This window comes from Oenanthe melanoleuca, linkage group LGE22 (assembly GCF_029582105.1).
Source record: "Oenanthe melanoleuca isolate GR-GAL-2019-014 linkage group LGE22, OMel1.0, whole genome shotgun sequence".
NCBI classification, from domain to species: Eukaryota; Metazoa; Chordata; class Aves; order Passeriformes; family Muscicapidae; genus Oenanthe; species Oenanthe melanoleuca.
The window spans coordinates 1,051,114-1,068,774 of NC_079363.1; the positions used below are offsets into that span (position 1 = coordinate 1,051,114).

The following is a 17,661-nucleotide window of genomic DNA, read 5'->3' on the forward strand; positions in this document are numbered from 1 at the left end:
CGGGCGGAGGGACCCGAGTCAGGGGGGATGTGTGGTTTGGGGGATGCGGGGTTTGGGGGATGCGGGGTTTGGGGGATGTGGGTTCGGGGAATGTGGGTTTGGGGATGTGGAGTTTGGGGGGTGTGGAGTTTGGGGGGTGTGGGCTTTGGGAGATGCGGGGTTTGGGGGGTGTGAGGATGTGGGGTTTGGGGGGTGTGGGGTTTGGGAGTTTGGGGGATGAACGTTTGGGGGGTGTGTGGTTTGAGGGATGCGGATTTTGGGGGATGCGGGGTTTGGGGGATGGGGGTTTGGAGGGTGTGGGTTTTGGGGGATGTGGGTTTTGGGGGATGCGGGGTTTGGGGGATGTGGGGTTTGGGGGATGCGGGGTTTGGGGGATGTGGGTTTTGGGGGATGCGGGGTTTGGGGGATGCCGGGGATGAGGCGGAGCAACCCACCCCACCCCACCCCACCCCATCCCATTCCCACCTATTCCCATCCCATTCCCACTCATTGCCATCCCATCCCCTTTCCCATCCCATTTTTACCCCATCCCATCACCATTGCTGGGTCCTGGGAAAATCGGGATACGCCGACCCCGCCCCAGGATGGGACCCCCCCCAACTCCGTCCTCCCCCGCCCCCCTAGGGGTGTCCCCAAATCCCCGCCCCCCTCTGGGGCCCCCTCGGGCCCAGCCCGACCCCTCCCCCCTTTCGTTGTTCCCATTCCCGGCGGAATTCCCGGCAGCGATTGTGGGATCAAGGGGGGGGACACGGGGAAACCCCCCCGATCCCAAACCCAGCCCAGCCCTCCCCCGAATTGCCCAGCCTGGATCGGGGCCCGGGACCATCCCCTCCCCCCAAACCCCCCCAAATTCCCCCAAATGCCCCATAAAACTCCCCCAAATTTTTGGGAGTCAGGGCGGGATTTGGGTGGGGGATTTGAGGGGGTTCTGGAGATGATTCGAGGGATTGAGGGGAATTCATGGGGATTTTGAGGAGAATTTTGGGGGGATTTGAGGGAGTTTTGAGGAGATTTGGGGGGATATTTTGGGCGGGATTTTGAGGGGTTTGGGAGGAGTTTGGGTGAGGGGGGTGAGGCCGATTCGGGGGATTTCGGGGTTGCCACCCCCGGCAGGTGGAAGAGCGCTCGGCGTGGCCGGATCTGGCCGGGATCGGGGCCAGGCCTTGGCTCCGGCCGCCGCTTTCCGATGGAACAGAAAATTTGGGAATAAATCAAACGGCCGAGGAGGCGCCGCCCGACCCCTCCCCAGGTTCTGGGGGGCTCCGCCGCTGTCCCCAGGGTGACAGAGCCGGGACAGGGCCGGGGACGGCTCAAATCCCCCAAATCCCCCAAAGCTCCCTCAAAGCCGGGGTGGGGACAGCAGGTGCGTGGGGACATCGCTCCCGTTCTCCCGGGAGTGGGGACATGCAGGTGGCAGCGGTGACAGACACGGGTGGCAGCGGTGACAGACACGGGTGGCGCTGGTGGCGCTGGTGGCGCTGGTGGATCTGGTGAAAGCGGCGGTGACAGAGGTGAAGCCGAGATCCCTCGGCTTTGTCACTTGTCCCTGATGGCCTCTCCAGAGCCGGGAGACAGGAGGGGACAGAGAGGGGACAGGAGGGGACAGAGAGGGGACGGGGGGGGACACTGAAGGGACAGGAGAGGACAGAGACGGGACACTGAAGGGACAGGAGGGGACAGGGAGGGGACAGAGACGGGACAGGGAGGGGACAGGAGGGGACACTGAAGGGACAGGAGGGAACAGGAGGGGACACAGAGGGGACAGCGGGGGCACAGGAGGGGACAGGAAGGGACAGAAGGGGACAGGAGGGGACAGGAGGGGACACTGAAGGGACAGGAGAGGACAGAGACGGGACACTGAAGGGACAGGAGGGGACAGGGAGGGGACAGAGAGGGGACACTGAAGGGACAGAAGGGGACAGGAGGGGACAGGAGGGGACACTGAAGGGACACTGAAGGGACAGGAGGGGACAGGAGGGGACACTGAAGGGGCAGGAGGGGACAGGAGGGGACAGGAGGGGACACTGAAGGGACACTGAAGAGACACTGAAGGGACAGAAGGGGACAGGAGGGGACAGGAGGGGACACTGAAGGGACACTGAAGGGACAGGAGGGGACAGGAGGGGACAGGAGGGGACACTGAAGGGACACTGAAGAGACACTGAAGGGACAGGAGGGGACACTGAAGGGACAGGAGGGGACACTGAAGGGACACTGAAGAGACACTGAAGGGACAGGAGGGGACAGGAGGGGACAGGAGGGGACACTGAAGAGACACTGAAGGGACAGGAGAGGACACTGAAGGGACAGGAGGGGACACTGAAGGGACAGGAGGGGACAGGAGGGGACAGGAGGGGACAGGGCGATGGGGGCGGGGCCGGGGCGGGGTTTGCGCTGTCCCCGCCCGGGGGTGGCACCGCCCGCTGTCCCCACGGAATTCTCCTTGTCCCCACCCCGGGGCCGCCACCCGGCCCTGTCCCCGTGGAGTTGGGACTAAATTTTCCCAAATTCCCCAATTTAGGATCAAGACTTCTCTGGCAGCGGAGGGGGAATTCAGTTTTTACCACTTTTCTCCATTTTCCCTCATTTCCGCCGTTTTTACTCCAATTTTGCCCTATTTTTGTCTCACTTTGGCTCCATTTTTCCTTCACTTCTCCCCAAATTTTGCGTCATTTTTCCTCCATCTTATTCCCATTTTATCCCCATTTTTACTCATTTTTCCCCAATTTTCCCCGTTTACATCCCATTTAAACCTCATTCCGGCCCCATTTTTACCCCATTTTGCCCTATTTTAATTCCATTTCCCACATTTCCCCATTTTTGCTCCATTTCTGCCACATTCTCCCCCATTTTTACACTAAACTTGCCTAATTTTAAACCCATTTCCCACCACTTTTACCCAAATTTCTGCCCCATTTCTGCCCCACTTTTCCCCAACTTCTGCCCCATTTTTACCCAATTTTTCTCCATTTTCCCCCATATTCCTCCTAAATTTGCCTCATTCCCCATTTTAATACCATTTTTACTCCATTTTACTCCCCAATTTTTTCCCCATTTCAGCCCCTCTTTTACCCAAATTTCCCCCATTTTCCCCCCAATTTTTCCCCAATTTTCCCCCTACTTTTCCTCTCTTCCCTCCCAAATTTTCCCGTTTTCCCGAATCTCCCGATCCCATGAAAACCCCAAACCCAGAGAGGGAATTTCTCACTGGGGGGGCGGGGAGCCAGGAATTCATTATTCCCTCCAAAAAGCGCTTTTTAAACACAAAAACTCCCCAAATTCAAATTTTTCCCTCTGGCATCTCGCAATAACCTCAGATCTGGCCCCAAATATTTTCCCGGATCCTTTTGGGATTGGGGAGCAGAAAAAGAATCTTTGTCCCCCCCCAAAATCCCCAATTTTAATTTTTCCCTCCTAATTTCGCAGCCGTTTCACTCCGTATTTTAAATTATACCATGAAATTTCAAATTAAAAAATAATATTTAATATTGAAATGATATATTTTTGGAGCCTCGAATGGATTTTTTTGGGGGGATGCAAAACCCCGGAAAAATCTCCAATTTTGAGAAAGCAAAACCCCAAAAATCCCCAATTTTAGGAAGGCAAACCCCCCAAAATCTACAATTCTGGGGTGAATCCGTGTGATAAAAGCGATTTTGATGACCACAAGCCCCACAGAAAATCCGATTTTGGGGCGAATTTGCTCCCCAAAAATTGAATTTGCGGGACACAAACTCCTCTTTTAATCCCTTTTTTTCCATTTTGGGTTTTCCCTTCCCCCCTTTTCCCGGCGGGTGGAATCCCCAAATTCCCCGAATTCCCAAATTTCTCTCCCCGTTTTTTGGGGTTCTGTCGCACAGAGCCCCTTTGTCCCTTTTCCCCCTGGAAAGGTGGGAAGGGGCCCGAAATGGGGGAAAAAACCGGGAATTTTTGTGGGATGAGGTCAAAGCCTCCCCCCCGCGCGCGGCCTCTTCCTCCTCCTCCTCCTTTCCCTCCTCCCCCTTTTTGGGGATGAAAAGGCGATTTTTTGGGAAAGGTACAAAGGGATCCTTTCAGGCAGCGGGGGGGGGGGAGCTCAGGGCCCCACCGGGGATTTTTGGGGGTTATTTTGATTTATTTTGGTTTATTTTCATTTGTTTTTTTTTATTTAAAATGTTTTTTATTGCTTTTTTTTTTGTCATTTTTTGGATCAAAAAAAGATAATTTTTGTGATTTTCTGCATGTTTTTAGGATATTTTTGAGTATTATTTTTATTTTTTTCCGGGGGGGGGTTTAATTTTTTGATTTTTAAAAAAAAATCTTTTTCGTGCATTTTTCAAATATTTTCTGGCATTTTTTGGGATATTTTTGTGTATATTTTGATATTTATGTGGTGCTTTTGTGTATTTTTATATTTTTGGGATTTAAAATTTTTAAAATTTTTTTATGCCTTTTAAAATATTTTTGCTTTTTTTTTTTTTTAATATATTTTAAAAATATTTTTGGGAGTATTTTTTGTCTGGTTTGTATTTTTGGGGTATTTTAAAGTGAAACTCTGGGAATCTGGGGCAAAATTCTGAGAATTTGGGGTGAAATTCTTCGAATTTGGGGAAAAAAAACCTCGGGATCTGGGGCAACATCAGGGATTTTGGGGTGAAATGCTGGGAATGGAATGAATGGGTTTGGGGGATTCTTTGGGATTTTTTTGGTGTCGTTTTAGGGATTTTGCCCCTGGAATTCCCGGATTTTTCCCCTCGGGGTTGCTCCATGTAGGGGGGAGTCGTTTCACCTTTAATTTTTTAGGATCCCCCCCTAAATTCGGGATTTTTGCCCCTGAATACCTGAAATTCAGGATTCTCATCCAGCTCCAAACCCTTAAAGTTTCTTTTTTTTTTTTTTTTTTTTTTTTTTCCAGAGGCAAAAAACCCCGGGATTTAATTTAGGGATTTAGGATCCTTTGATGGCGAATTCTCCCATCCCCCAAACCCAAAAAAAAAACTTGTTTGGGGTGGCACCGAGCCAGGGCCCCAAAAGCCACGGGGACAAAGCTGCCCCTGTGTCCCAGAACAGGAAAAATCCCAAAAAATAAATAAATCCAGGAAAAAAAAAAAATTAAAAACCACCAAAAACACCCAAAATCCCAAAAAAACCCCGACCCTAAAAGGGATTTTTTGATGGGGGCTGGGCTGAGGGTCCCAAGGTTTGAAGGGAGATCAGGTTCAAGGATTTTTTTTTTTTTTTTTTTTTGGGATTTTTGTGGAATTTCTTTTTTGTTTTTTAAAAACTGGAAAAAAAGCCCAGCGGGGCTTGTGGGTTAATTAATTAATTAATGAGGGTTGGGGCTGTAGGGGATTAATGGGGTTGGTGGAGGGGGGATTGTTAGGAGGAATTAGGATCAGGAGGCTCCTGGAGTGTGAGGAGTCTGTCCCTGTTTGGGGTTTAAAAAGACCCAAAATTACCCCAAATCACCCCAAAATTGGGGTTTTGGGGGAGCAACCCTGATCCAGAGGGCTTGTGGTGAAAAACGACCCCAAATTACCCCAAAATGACCCAAAATTGGGGTTTGGAGGGTTAAAAATCACCCAAACTGACCTAAATTACCCCAAAATTACCCCAAAATGACCCCAAAATGACCCAAAATTGGGGTTTGGAGGTTTAAAAATTACCCAAACTGACATAAATTACCCCAAAATTACCCCAAAATGACCCAAAATTATCCCAAAATGACCCAAAATTGGGGTTTGGAGGTTTAAAAATTACCCAAACTGACATAAATTACCCCAAAATTACCCAGAATTGGGGTTTAGAGGGTTAAAAATTACCCAAACTGACCTAAATTACCCCAAAATTACCCCAAAATGACCCAAAATTGGGGTTTTGGAGGGGGCAGCTCAGACCTGGCTGGGTTTGGGGTTAGAAATGATCCAAAATTACCCAAAATGACCCCAAAATTGCCCCAAACTGGGATTTGCTGGGGTAGGTCTGACCTGGCCAGGTTTGGGGTAAAAAATGACCCAAAATGACCCAAATTTGGGACTTGGAGGGGCAGCTCTGAATTCTGGGGTCTCCCAGCTCCAAATTTGGGGTCCCAACTGTGAATTTTGGGGAATCTGTCTCAGATTTTGGGGCAACTTTCCTGGATTTGGGGAATTCATGAGATTTTGGGGCAGGCATCCCTGTTTAGGGGACATTTTTGTGATTTGGGGCATTTCCCTGGGATTTTGGGGCATTTCCCTGGGATTTTGGGGCATTTTTCCTGGGATTTTGGGGCATTTTTCCTGGGATTTTGGGGCACTTTGCCTGATTTCTTTGGCTTTTCTTTCCTTTCCCCGGGATTCCCACCCGAGGAGCACAAAAAGCAGGAAAATTCCACAATTCCAGGATTTTTTTTTTTTCAGATCTTTATTTCCAATAAAAGATAAAAAAAGTAGGAAACGAATCTGGTATAAAACAGGGAAGAGAATTTGGGATCCAAAGGGACACAAAGGGCTGGGAAAAACCAGGAAAAAGGGCTCCAAAAATTCGGGAATTCGGTACAAAACTTCAGCTCCCAGGTCGGGAAAAATAGAAAAAATTCCCAGCTCCTGCAGGAGAGGGAAAATACAAAAATTTGGGATTTTTTCCCACTTTTCTTCTCCTTAAAAATCTTTTCCACCAGGAAGAGCAAATCCAGAGGCTTGGGAAGCTCCAAAAAATTCGGGAATAAATTAATCTGGGGAAAGGGGTGTGAAAAGCTCCCCAAATAAATCCTGGGGATTTTTTGGGAAAAACTGAAGGAATTCCAGGATTCTGGGGTTTTTCTCATGGTTCTGCAGTCCCTGGGGTTTGGTAGGGTTTCTTTCCTGGAAAAAGTGGGAAAAGCAGCTGGAAAAAGCAACAGGAGCTGCTGGGATTCAGCAGCTTGAAAAGGAAGGGAGAATTCCCAAAAATTCTCCAAAATTCCCAGATTTTGCTCAAGTTTTGGGGTTTAACCCTTGGAAAAGCAAAGTTTGGGTATAAATCCAGAGGAATTCTGGCATTCTGGAGCTTATTCCCCAAAAAAGCCATGCTAAAAAGCTGCAATTTGGGAAGAAAAATCAAGAAAAAAAAAAAATGGGATTTAAGCAGGAATTATTCCCAGGTTTATCCAGGTTTTCCCATGGATAAAATCCCCAAATTTTGGGAATGAGGTGGAAAAAATTGGAATGATCTCCAAAAATTCCCTCCAGACCCAAACCCTTCCCTCGCTTTTCCCAACCCAAATCCACGGAGGCGCCTCCCTCCCTCTCCTGGAAACAAAGTTCCCAAATTTCCCCATCCCAGCAGATGGAGGAGCAGGAAAATCCACCCTGGAATCGCAAAAAAAGAGGGAAAAAACCTCCACAAAATCCCAACTGTGCTTCCAAACTTTTCTATTCCCCCCAAACTCGAGGGGGTTTTTTTTGGGAAGAGCAGGACCCGGAGTTCCTTGGCTGTGTCCCGAGGAGTGTCCTGGGATTCTTCTGATCCAAATCTCTGGAATTTTGGGATTTTTCCAGCATCAGAGGAGCTTCCTGTGCAGGATTTCCCAGGCCATCCTCTTCCTGAAGTAGGGCATGTGTTGCTTTGGGAATTTTGGGAGGGAAATGGGAAAAAAATGGGAATTTTGGTCAGGGTTTGCTCATCCAAGGGCAAGTTTGCACCTTTTTCCCATGGAAAACTGGGGAAAAGGGGGAAATCTGGGGCTTTGAGGTTGTGGGAATGGGGGGAAAAGGGGAATTTCTTGTACCTGGGTGAAGTTGATGGGCTTGTCCTTGGCCCTGGGGCTTTGCAGGCTGGGGAATTGGGGAATTTGGGAACTGGGGAACTGAGGAGTTTGGGAACTGAGGAATTGGGGAGTTTGGGGACTGGGGAGTTTGGGAACTGGGGAATTGGGGAGTCTGGGAGCTGGGGAGTACCTGGGTGAAGTTGATGGGTTTATCTTTGGCCCTGGATGTTTGCAGGCTGGGGAATTGGGAACTGGGGAGTTTGGGAGCTGGGGGGAGTTTGGGGATTGGGGATTGGGGATTGGGGAATTGGGAATTTTGGGAGCTGGGGAGTTGGGGAGTACCTGGGTGAAGTTGATGGGTTGGTCTTTGGCCCTGGATGTTTGTAGGCTGGGGGAAATTGGGGAATTGGGGAGTTTGGGAGCTGGGGAATTGGGGAGCTGGGGAGTTTGGGGATTGGGGAATTGGGGAGTTTGGGGATTGGGGAATTGGGGAGTACCTGGGTGAAGTTGATGGGTTGGTCTTTGGCCCTGGATGTTTGTAGGCTGGGAATTGGGGAATTGGGGAGTTTGGGAGCTGGGGAATTGGGGAGCTGGGGAGTTTGGGGATTGGGGAGCTGGGGAGTACCTGGGTGAAGTTGATGGGCTTGTCCTTGGAGATGCACTCGGCGTAGCGGCAGGCGAACATGCCGCAGTCGCTGCCGTTCATCTGCTGCGGGATCTCCTGCAAACACCAACGCCCCTGAGAATCCCCAGGGCAGGGAAACCCCCCTGCAACCCCCTGCTGCAGAGCCCCAGGTTCCTTTGGGCTGAACATGCCCCAGAGCTCCAGGTTCCTTTGGGCTGAACAAGCCCCAGAGCTCCAGGATTTCTTGCATTCCCACCTTCCCCAAATCCCACCCAAACCCTTCCCCTGTGAAAAATTTCCCCTCCCAAGATTTGGGATTTGCTCCCTCCTTTTCCTCCCAGGAATCCCTGAGAGAAAAGGGAGCCCAAAAAGGGATGAGAATCCAAGGAAATCCTGAGTTTTTTGGGAATTCTGGGCTGCCCAAACCTGGCTCTTCTTGCTCAGCAGGGCCCATCCATTGGTGTCGAATTCCTTCCTTTTCTTATCCAAACTCTCCTGTTTCAGGTACTGCCTGTGGGAAAATGAGCAGGAAAAGTTGGAATACTGGAAAAATGGGAATTCTGAGGTTTTTCTCTGTTTGGCCATTCCCAAAGGGACTTGGGGTGGGGATTTACAAATTAACCCCCCCAACCCCCCAAAAAAATATCTAAAATTTCATCAGGAGAGGCCAAATCACATGGGGGAAAAAAACAGAGAATTCCTGGGATATGTGGGAGGGAATTCCAGGGAAGAGCAGGAATTTTCCAGGTCCTGGAAGGGAAGAATGAGCCTGAAAAAGGAAGCAAAAATGACCCTAGAGGCCCCAGAAATGACCCTAGAGGCCCCAAAAATGACCCCAAAGGGCCTTAAAATAGGCAAAGACAGTGTTTCCAAGGGATTCTGTGGGATTCTGCCAGGGCAGGGATTTCACTCACAGCAGGATCCTGCAGGCCTCACTGTTGATCCCCCCCATGGAATCGTAGTATGTGATGGTTTTTTTCCTAAAATCCACGACCTGCACAGAGAAAAATTCCTTAGAGTGGGCAAAAAACCCCCAGGAATTCTCCCTGCAGGCCAAAAAAAAAAAAAAAATTCAGGTTATTTCACACCAGACAAGGATTTCCCCCCCAAAAAATCCTCATTTCCTGCTGTGTTCTTAATCACCAAATGTCTAAATCAGCCCCTAGTATTATTAATTATCATTAATTATTATTATTATTCCTCCCATGGGTTTACAATGATTTTGCCCCACCTCCCAAGGCCTCAATCTGGGCAGTTTTTGGTGCTTTCCCTCCCCATTCCCACATCATTTGTGGTGGAAATTACCTTTTTTCCATGGACTTAATTAACAATTCAAGCAAGGAATTAATAAATTGAGGAGGTTTTTGCTAAAGGAGCTGAAAATCCCTGCAGGATCCCAGAAGCCAGTGGAGGAGATGGACAAAGGAGAGGGAAAAGTGAAATAAAGTGAAATATCTGTGGCCTAAATCTCTTTAACAAGATCCTGTGGCACCAGGAGTTGGTGGGAACAGGGAAATCAGATCTTCCCAAGGGAATAAATTCCCTAAAATGACCTCTAGGCTGAATTTAAGGACTAAAAACCCCACAGAAAGCTGCTCCTAGCCTTGTACCCTCTTTACACTTTAATTTGAATCACAAGAATAGATTTTTCCCCTCAGCATCACCCAAAAACAATAAAATTTGGGCCCTGAACTCCAAGCTGAAGATTTTCAGGATGGTTCAGGCACTCACAGCCAGGCACCAGTGCACTCCTAGGTGGATGGGCACCAGGAGCAGATCCACAGAGAAAATATCCACTTTTTTTGTCCATCTCTTCACAGCCTGGTAGCCTGCAGTCTTTAATTTGGTGAAGAAAAAGGTGTTGAAGGCATGGACTGCAGGCAAATCCTTCTCCTTGCTCCTCTCCATCAGCAAATTCATGTAGAAATTGATGATCTGGGAAAAGAAAGGGAAAACAGACAGGATTTTTTATTTCTTTAAAATAGATTTCCATCTATTTTATAATGGGGTTTGGATTTGTGACCCTGTGTAAAGTTGGGGAGTAAACCCCCAAAAAGGAGGATTTGCATTAAAACCTTCAAAAAACCCAGGGGGAGTTGTAATGGCTCCACAGTATTAAAGTATTCCTGAAAAAATCCAAGGATTTTTAGGAATTTGCCTTTATTTGTTTAAGTCTGTATTTAAGATTGTTCCCCCTGTTCACATCAATCCCATCCTCCCACTATTGTTAATTCGCCCATCAATTAAATTAATTAATGGTTTAAATTGATTTAACTAATTTAATATGTTAATTAATTAATTATTTTTATTTTACAGAGCTTTCCCCACAGATTTATCACTCCAGGCTGGGAATGCCAACCCCCCAAAGCCCCTCCCAGCCCCGAGCCCCCCCTGGGCTGCCCCACAGGGGAGTTTTGGGGCTCCCACCTCGTCGTTGAGCCAGTTGAGGTTGTTGAGGGTCTGGATGTCCTTCCTGGTGATGGTGAGGCGGAAAGCCTCGCTCAGCACCTCGTCCTGGTTCCCCCCTCGGAAAAGGCTCTTGATTTCCTTCTCCATTTCCTGCCGAAGGGGAGGCACAGCTCCTGCTTTTCCAGCTGAACCCCAGGCTGATCCTTTGCCCCCTGAGCCACAGGGTCATCCCAAAATGCCCCTGGCACTGCTCCGGGCCCCAGCCCACCTCGGTGATCTCCGGGAAGTCGTCGTCGCCCGGCGCCGGCCGCGCGCGCTCCGGCCCCTCCGGCACCGCGGCCACCGGGATCTCCTTCTCCAGCGGCACCCGCAGGTGCAGATCCACCGGCTCCTGGCCCGGGCGCTGCCGCTCCTGCAGGCGCTGCCGACACACGGCGCGGTCAGAGCCGGAGTGGGGAGGGGGGAGCGGGGATGGGGAATGGGAGAGATGGGAATGGGAGAGATGGGAGTGGGGAATGGGAGAGATGGGAGTGGGGAATGGGAATGGGGAATGGGAGAGATGGGAATGGGAGAGATGGGAATGGGGAATGGGAGAGATGGGAGTGGGGAATGGGAGAGATGGGAGTGAGAGAGATGGGAATGGGGAATGGGAGAGATGGGACTGGGGAATGGGAGAGATGGGACTGGGACTGGGAGTGGGGATGGGGAATGGGAGAGATGGGAGTGGGGAATGAGAGCTGGGAGTGGGGAATGGGATAACTGGGAATGGGGAATGAGAGCTGGGAGTGGGGATGGGGAATGGAAGAGATGGGACTGGGAGTGGGAGCTGGGAGAGGGGATGGGGAATGGAAGAGATGGGTCAGGGGATGGGGAATGAGAGCCGGGAGAGGGGATGTGGAATGACAGAGACATGTCAGGGGATGGGGAATGAGAGCTGGGATTGGGAGTGGGGAATCAGAGCTGGGATTGGGAATGGGGAATGAGAGCTGGGATTGGGAATGGGGAATGAGAGAGCAGGGACTGGGAATGGGGATTTGGGAATCAGAGACCCGGGATCAGGGACTGGGGATTTGTGGGGATTTGGGAATGACAGAACCGGGGTCAGGAATTGGGAATGAGAGACCTGGGATCAGGGATTCTCCTCACAGAGGCATTCGGGATCAGGGAAAAGGAGGATTTAGGACCAATAAAACCTCCAGGAAAAACCTCCAGGATCATGGAATCAGAGCCACCCAACCCTGGTCCCCAAGTGCCACATCTTCATTTTTTTCCTCCATTTCCACAGATTCTAACCCCTTTTCCAAGCCATAACCACCTTTCCAGTGTCAAAAATTCCAATTTGGCATGATTTCCAATCTGGGACAACATTTCCTCTTTTCCTTAGTGTTTATCCCAGGACTGGGAAGCACAAAGGCTTTTAAAAAGTTGATTTTTCCCGCTTTTTTCCAGTTCTTGTACTTTTTCTCCCAATTTTTCCAATCCAGGACATTTTTCCATGTAATTCTCACCTGGCTCTGGAGCTGCAGGGCCAGAGCTTTCTGCTCCTCAATTTGCCTCCATCTCTCTCTGGCTCTGGAATCGTAGACGCTGGTCCTGGAAGAGCCAGGATTTTCATGGAAAAATCAATTTAAAAAAATCAGGATTCTGGTTTTTCCACCCCAGAATCCCAAGAAAAGGCAGCAGGGAATATTAACTCACAGCTCTTTGATCCATAGCTCGGCCTGGAAAAAGGGAAGGCTGGAAAGAGGGAGAAAGGAGGGTTAGAAGTGACAAAAAATCCTGGAATTTCTCCAGAATTCCCTAATTTCCCAAATTCTCACCCTGTCCCTCTTCGCTGTCACCTCCCTGTGTCCCTAAAAATCCCCCAAATCTCCCCATTTCCCACCCCTCACCTCGGAGCCGGAGTCCTGGAATCCTTGACCTTGAGCAAAATGACGGAATCTGACCCTAAAAATGGGAAAAATTCCTGGAATTTTTGTCCCCCTTGATTCCCAGCCCAAATCCTTCCCTTCCCATTCCCAAACAGAAACCCCACATTGGTAATGGAATGCAAATCCTTTTCCCAGGGTTTGGGGTTATTTAGGATTTGCTTTTCATTTTGTTTGGGATTTCTGGGATTTATCCAGGATTTTTTTGGGTATTTTCTTCGGGATTTTTCGGGGGAGTCTTTTGGGATTTTTAAAAATTTGTTTTGGTTTGGTTTTTTTTTTTGTTTACTTGGGATTTTGGTATTTCTGGGGTTACTTTTCTGGAATCCTGGGGGGATCTTTACCTTCACTCTGCGCCCCGGCCGCCGGCTCCTCCTCCCGCTGCTGCGGGGCCGCGGAATTTCGGGGCTGGAACCCCCCAGGAAACCCCGGAGAGGGGCCCAGGGGGGAGCTCTGGGAACTCTGGGGGGGCTCTGGAGGATGTGGAACAGGACCCGGGATTTTGGGAATTTCCAGCGCCTCGGGATCGTCCCTGGGAGCCTCCTGGGGCAGGGAGGGGCCGGAACGGGGACAGCGGGAGCTGCGAAAAAACCGGGTCAGGGAAACTCCTGGGAAAAGACTGGAGAGCTGGGATCTGGGGAGGGGCTCTGGGATTAATGGGGATCAGGGAAGAGTTTTCTGGAGAGATTTGGGCTGGGCCTTTGGTGATTTTCAGGCATCTGGGGAGGGATTTTTGGGATCTGGGCAGGGTCTTCAGTGATTTTCAGGGATATCAGGAGGGATTTTTGGGATTCAAACAAGGTCTTGGGTGATTTTTAGGGATCTAAGGAGGGATTTTTGGGATCTGGACAGCACCTTCGGTGATTTTCAGGGATCTCAGGAGGGATTTTTGGGATTCAAGCAGGGTCTTGGGTGATTTTTAGGGATCTCAGGAGGGATTTTTGGGATTCAAGCAGAGTCTTGGGTGATTTTTAGGGATCTGGGGAGGGATTTTTGGGATTCAAGCAGGGTCTTGGGTGATTTTCAGGGATCTCAGGAGGGATTTTTGGGATTCAAGCAGGGTCTTGGGTGATTTTTAGGGATCTAAGGAGGGATTTTTTGGGATCTGGACAGAGTCTTTGGTGATTTTCAGGGATCTCAGGAGGGATTTTTGGGATTCAAGCAGGGTCTTGGGTGATTTTTAGGGATCTAAGGAGGGATTTTTGGGATCTGGACAGTCTTTGGTGATTTTCAGGGATCTCAGGAGGGATTTTTGGGATTCAAGCAGGGTCTTGGGTGATTTTTAGGGATTTCAGGAGGGATTTTTGGGATCTGGACAGGGTCTTTGGTGATTTTCAGGGATCTCAGGAGGGATTTTTGGGATCTGGACAGAGTCTTTGGTGATTTTCAGGGATCTGGGGAGGGATTTCTGGGATTCAAGCAGGGATTTGGAGACTCTGGGACTCAGGGCAGGTTTTAGGGGATTGTTTGGGATGCTGCCAACTCACAGGTGGAAGGGGAGCAGCAGGGAGGGTTTGCAGCTGGAGAATCTCTTCCCGGTCACCATCTGCAGCAGCTGCCGGTAAATCTCCCGCTCCTCCTCCCGCACGGTCTGTGGGGAAGGACCACGGGAAAAACTCCTGTCAAACCCCTGCACTTCACTGATCCTGAGGGATCTCCCCCAAATTCAGGGCTCTGCTGGGATCCCACAAAGGCAATGCTGAGAAAAACCCCCCAAAAGTCGGGATTCAGGGCTGGAAAATCCCAGGAATTTCATTGTTTAACCCCAGCAGAGCTCCCAGCTCTGTCTGAGCCCCCCCAGCCCCACAAAACTGCCGGGATTTCCCTGGATCCCCTCAGATCTCCCTGCATTTCCCCGGATTTCATCAGATTTCCCTGATTTCCCAGCATTTCCCTGGATTTGCCCAGATTCCCCTGGCTCTCCTCGCATTTCCTCAGATTTCCCCACATTTCCCCAGCTCTCCCCACATTTCCCTGGACCTCTCTGGATTTCCCCACATCTCCCCACATTTTCCCAGATCTCACTGGATTTGCCCAGATTTCCCCGACTCTCCCCAGATCTCCCCACATTTCCCTGGATTTCCCCAGATCTCCCGCATTTCCCCACATTTCCCCAGCTCTCCCCACATTTCCCCAGCTCTCCCCACATTTCCCTGGATATCCCCACATCTCCCTGGATATCCCCACATTTCCCCAGCGCTCCCCACATCTCCCCAGCTCTCCCCACATTTCCCTGGCTCTCCCCAGCTCTCCCCACATTTCCCTGGCTCTCCCCAGCTCTCCCCACATTTCCCTGGCTCTCCCCACATCTCCCCAGCTCTCCCCACATTTCCCTGGCTCTCCCCACACCTCCCCGGCTCTCCCCACACCTCCCCGGCTCTCCCCACACCTCCCCAGCTCTCCCCACATCTCCCCAGCTCTCCCCACACCTCCCCAGCTCTCCCCACATTTCCCCAGCTCTCCCCACATCTCCCTGGCTCTCCCCAGCTCTCCCCAGCTCTCCCCACATTTCTCCCCAGCTCTCCCCACATTTCTCCCCAGCTCTCCCCACATCTCCCCAGCTCTCCCCACATCTCCCTGTCCCTGCCCCGTCACCTCCTCGGCCGCGCTCAGGAAGCGCCGCGGGGTTTTCTTGGGGCTGCGGCGGCTCCAGGAGGGGCTCGGGGCCGGCTTCAGGGGGAAAGAGCTTCCATGGAGGGCAGATTTTCCCCCAAAAGTGCCAGAATTCCCACTGGAAGGAGACAAAAACACCTCAGGTTTGTTGTAAATCCCGCAAATCGGTTCAAAACCCCAAATAAAACCACGAAAGGAGAAATGAAACGCCCAAAGATTCCAAATGAATCCCCCAAAGAATCCTCAAAATCCCAAATAAAATCCCCAACCATCCTGCCCCCAAAAAAAAACAAATAAAATCCACCAAAAAAATCCCCCAAACCCCAAATCCCCCAAATAAATCTTCAAAATTCTAACCCCACAAAAAACCCCAAATAAAATTTAAAAATCCACCAAGAATTCCACACTGCACCCAAAAATCCCAAGAATCCTCCCCCAGTAATCAAAATCCCAAATAAAACCTGGCAAAAATTCCCTAAAACATTCAATTTAAACCCCCCCCCCCCCAAAAAATCCCAAAATAAACCTCCCAAAAATTATCAAATGGAGCCCTGGAATCTGGGATCTGCTGCACCCACCTGGAATTTTTCCGGGTCTCCAGGAAGGAGCCTCGGCTCCCCCGGGGCTTGGAGCTCCTCCACTGCCCGTTGGCTCCTGGGAATCTTTCGGGAATATCTGAGGAAAAACACCAGGAATTCCCAGAAAACCCCAAATTTCCGTTTTTCCAGAGGTTGTTTTCAGGGGAAACAGCCCCAAATTCCAAAGGGAAAACTCACCCGGGGTGTAGCTGAGGGAGCAGGAGTTTCCGGCAGGGCATGAGAAGCTGCTGAGTTTGGAGGGGAAAAACTGGGAAAAAAGAGTGGTGGGGAAATTCCAATATTTTGGTTAGAAGTGGGAAAATATCAGGAAGGAATCCAGAAAAACTACAGGGAAAAGGAAAGGGTGTTTCCCAGGATTGGCTGGGAGTGGTGGATTCAAATTGCTAAAGTTCATGACTCCCAAAATTCACCATTGCTAAAGTTCACAATTCCTAACAATCACAGCCACCAAAATTCCCAACCCCCAAAATTCCCAGCTCCCAAAATGCAAAACTCCTGAAGTTCACAATTCCTAAAATTCCCAACTCCCAAAATTCACAACTCCTAAAGGTCACAACTCCCAGAACTCCCAAATTCTATGGAGAGAATTTACGGAGCAGAAAGAACCCAAAGAGTGCTGGAAAACCCCCGAACTTCGAAGTTCTGCCGGCAGCTCCGGGCCCGGGGTGGATCCCACACTTGGCCTCTCCATTCCCGGCAAATTCCCGGCGGAATTCCCACGGGAAAACCCAAAAACGGGTTTGGGATTTGACTTTTTGGGCTCTTCGGGCTGAGTTTTCCCACAAAAACCGCGGATGGAAGTGTCCCAGGAGCACGCTGGCACAGCGGAACCGGCCCAAATATTCCCGAAATCGCTTTCCCGCCCAAACCCTGCTGTAATTCCATGAGGGAAGGAGCCAGCGCGGCTCCGGCCCCGACCGAAAGGGGCCCGGGCATCCGCAGCCCCGCGCCGCACCTTGCTCTCGGTGCCGAAGCCCTTGAAGGCCGGGCCGGGCCGGGCCCGCGCCGCCCCCCGGGCCTCCATCCTCATCGGGGGCGGCGGCGGGACCGGGCACGGGGAAAGGCCCGGCGGCGGCGGCGGACGGCGGTGTGAGGGCAGCGGGAGAAAGCGGAGCGCGGTCTGGGAGCGGAGCAGGGCCCGGAGCCGCCGCCGCTCCGCTGCCCTCAGCCGGCCCGACCGGAAGCGGAAGCGGCACCGGAAGCGTCCCGAGCGCGCGCGGTTCTCCCGGGCTCGACGGCGGCAACGAGGAGGAGGCGTCGGAAGCGGAAGTGAACGCCGCGGGTGAGGCGCCGCCGGAAGTGGCGGAGAGGAGGGGAGTGAGGCGCGCCTTGCTGGGGGAAGAGAGCGCCCCCTGGCGGCTTGGAGGTCCAGGGTGGCAACGCTGAGCGGACGGGTCACCCTGGGCGGGGATGTGACACTTTAGGGGGTCACTCTGTGGGGCTGTGACCCTACAGGGGATCACTCTGTGTGTGCAGGTCACCCTATAGGGGGTCACCCTGTGGGGCTGTGACCCTACAGGGGATCACTCTGTGTGTGCAGGTCACCCTATAGGGGGTCACCCTGTGGGGGGGGCGTGCTACCGCATGGGGCATCACCCTGTGATGATGCCATCCTATAGGGATGTGTGTGTGTATCCCATTACAGCTAGTTCCCACCGCCTATCCCACCACAGTCGATCCCATTCCAGTTTCTCCCTATGGTGTGTCCTGTTACAGCTGGTCCCTACATCCAAAGCCGTTACAGCCGATCCCACAATTGCGGATCCCGTTAGGACCGATCCC

General features: G+C 51.2%; 1 protein-coding gene across 1 annotated transcript; it reads right to left on the reverse strand.

Annotated features, from left to right (window-relative positions):
• Positions 1-6,362: 6,362 nt before the first annotated feature.
• SENP1 (SUMO specific peptidase 1) lies at positions 6,363-17,140 on the reverse strand. Its single transcript, XM_056514910.1, has 16 exons — positions 16,835-17,140; positions 16,057-16,126; positions 15,859-15,955; positions 15,263-15,398; positions 14,155-14,258; positions 13,012-13,247; positions 12,632-12,686; positions 12,438-12,476; positions 12,248-12,332; positions 11,008-11,160; positions 10,758-10,889; positions 10,062-10,265; positions 9,245-9,324; positions 8,757-8,841; positions 8,331-8,426; positions 6,363-7,561 (listed from the first exon to the last, which is right to left on the reverse strand). The coding sequence occupies exons 1-16, from the start codon at positions 16,907-16,909 to the stop codon at positions 7,499-7,501; spliced, it is 1,710 nt and encodes a 569-aa protein (XP_056370885.1). The 5' UTR covers positions 16,910-17,140; the 3' UTR covers positions 6,363-7,498.
• Positions 17,141-17,661: the final 521 nt, after the last annotated feature.